This window comes from Lactuca serriola, chromosome 4 (assembly GCF_051521515.1).
Source record: "Lactuca serriola cultivar US96UC23 chromosome 4, Lser_US96UC23_V15, whole genome shotgun sequence".
Lineage (NCBI taxonomy): Eukaryota > Viridiplantae > Streptophyta > Magnoliopsida > Asterales > Asteraceae > Lactuca > Lactuca serriola.
The window spans coordinates 278,897,976-278,899,802 of record NC_136411.1 but is presented as its reverse complement, the minus strand read 5'-3'; the positions used below and the strand labels follow the sequence as shown (position 1 = coordinate 278,899,802).

General features: G+C 29.1%; 1 protein-coding gene across 1 annotated transcript; it reads right to left on the bottom strand.

Moving 5' to 3' along the window:
• Positions 1–257: 257 nt before the first annotated feature.
• On the bottom strand, positions 258–1,473 carry LOC145099372 (protein FAR1-RELATED SEQUENCE 5-like). The gene is made up of 3 exons (XM_079036962.1): positions 1,303–1,473; positions 371–940; positions 258–263 (listed from the first exon to the last, which is right to left on the bottom strand). Exons 1-3 carry the CDS (start codon positions 1,471–1,473, stop codon positions 258–260), a joined length of 747 nt encoding a protein of 248 aa, XP_078893088.1.
• Between the last annotated feature and the right edge of the window lie 354 nt (positions 1,474–1,827).

The following is a 1,827-nucleotide window of genomic DNA, read 5'->3' as shown; positions in this document are numbered from 1 at the left end:
ATATTCTGAAAGCATGTCTACACAGTATACCAAAACGATTATATCCACAACTGTAGTTCACTTCTTTTTCAGCATATTTTAGTTCCACATGTAACAATACAAAGTCACATATCATGTACTTATAATCATATATGATTGTACATGCACTTGTAATAACATGTACTTATAATCACATATACCTATAATAACATCTGGAGTGGCACGTATGATCACATGTGATTTTAATCACATGTACCTATAATAAAATCTTAGTATAATCACATCTGATTTAAAAAATTAAAATTTTCATTAATCACATCCAATTAGAATTGCATTTGATTATAACATTATGATAATATAAAAAATAAGGTATAATTAAAAAATAAAATACCTTATACGTTGCTGTTACTTCATGTTTATGGTTCATGTGCATAACTTTAAAAAGTTCCCACCCATCTCCCTCGCCTAAATCTTTAACATCGCAATACCATCCTCCTTTATAAATCTCTTTTTGACTTTCCAAAAATAACTTGCTCGTGTAGAAGTTTGCTGCAAATTCTTCTACAATATGTGGAGACTTCAAAGAATAATGTGCTCCTTTAGTTTTATGATCAAGTTCACATTGATTATATCGTTGTTTTTGAATGGCATTGTCGTAATTCTTCATAAAATTTAGAAGAAAATTTTCCGTTTGTGGGTATGAATTGAAAAAGGAGTTGATACTCTCAGAACTTGTTGTTGTCTTCATCAACCCGCACAATGGAAAATCACTGAAATATGCAGGTACCCACGCTTCCTTATTTTCAAAAATATCTTTAAACCACCTCTCATCTTCAAGATTAAATTCTTTCATCAACAATTCCCAATTCCACTCAAAAACATCATGCTCAATATACATGTCCCAAACAAGCTTATTGAATATTTTCTTGAAATCGGTGTTTTTAAGAAATTCCATAGATAGCTGTAACAATCACATGTGATTCACATATTAATATTCAAATATAAAGGTAATAATAGGATCTCATAACTTAAAATGATTCAATCACATGTTATTATAAACATAAAACAACAAATAATATGCTTTAAGCATATGCGATTAGAATATGTTACAACAAAATAGCATTTAATAACAATCTTAAATATATTAACCTTTAATGAATATATGACTAAAATCATATGTGGTTAACATTTAATAACAATCTTAACTGTATTAACCTTTAATGAATATATGACTAAAATCATATGTGATTATAAATCTTTTATATATCCAAATATGTTCAATCATATATAATTAACAGAAGCAAAAATATACAAAAAAAATACCTTTTTTGGCAGTTTCTTCATGATATGCCACATGTATAATCTATGCTTTGACTGATAATAAAATGAATCAACAGCTTGCTTTAATGTTGAATCTTCATCCGCTAAAACCAATAACGGATGTTTATTTGAGTTAGCCTTCAAAAATTGTTCTAGTAGCCATGACTTGAACATCACAGTTCGACCAATTAACAAGCCACCACGGTTCCTACACCATGGTTCGGCTATGTTAGGTCACCATTGTTGGAATAGTGTCTAAGGCTGCAACTATATTAGGCAAGTATTTGACCCGATTGAGCATGGTCCTTTTGGGTTGCCTTCACCATAGCAACTTGACAGGATGATTTATAATGAGAGAAGAAATATTATTAATGTATTATGAGAATAATATAAGGAATAATAATATTGTTATTTGATTAATATAAGTCATAAATTAATTAGGAATTAATTTGGTGACTTAAAGAGATTAATTAAATAAAGGGGCATAAACTGTCAATTGTTTGATAGTTGCACTTTGGGCTATATATC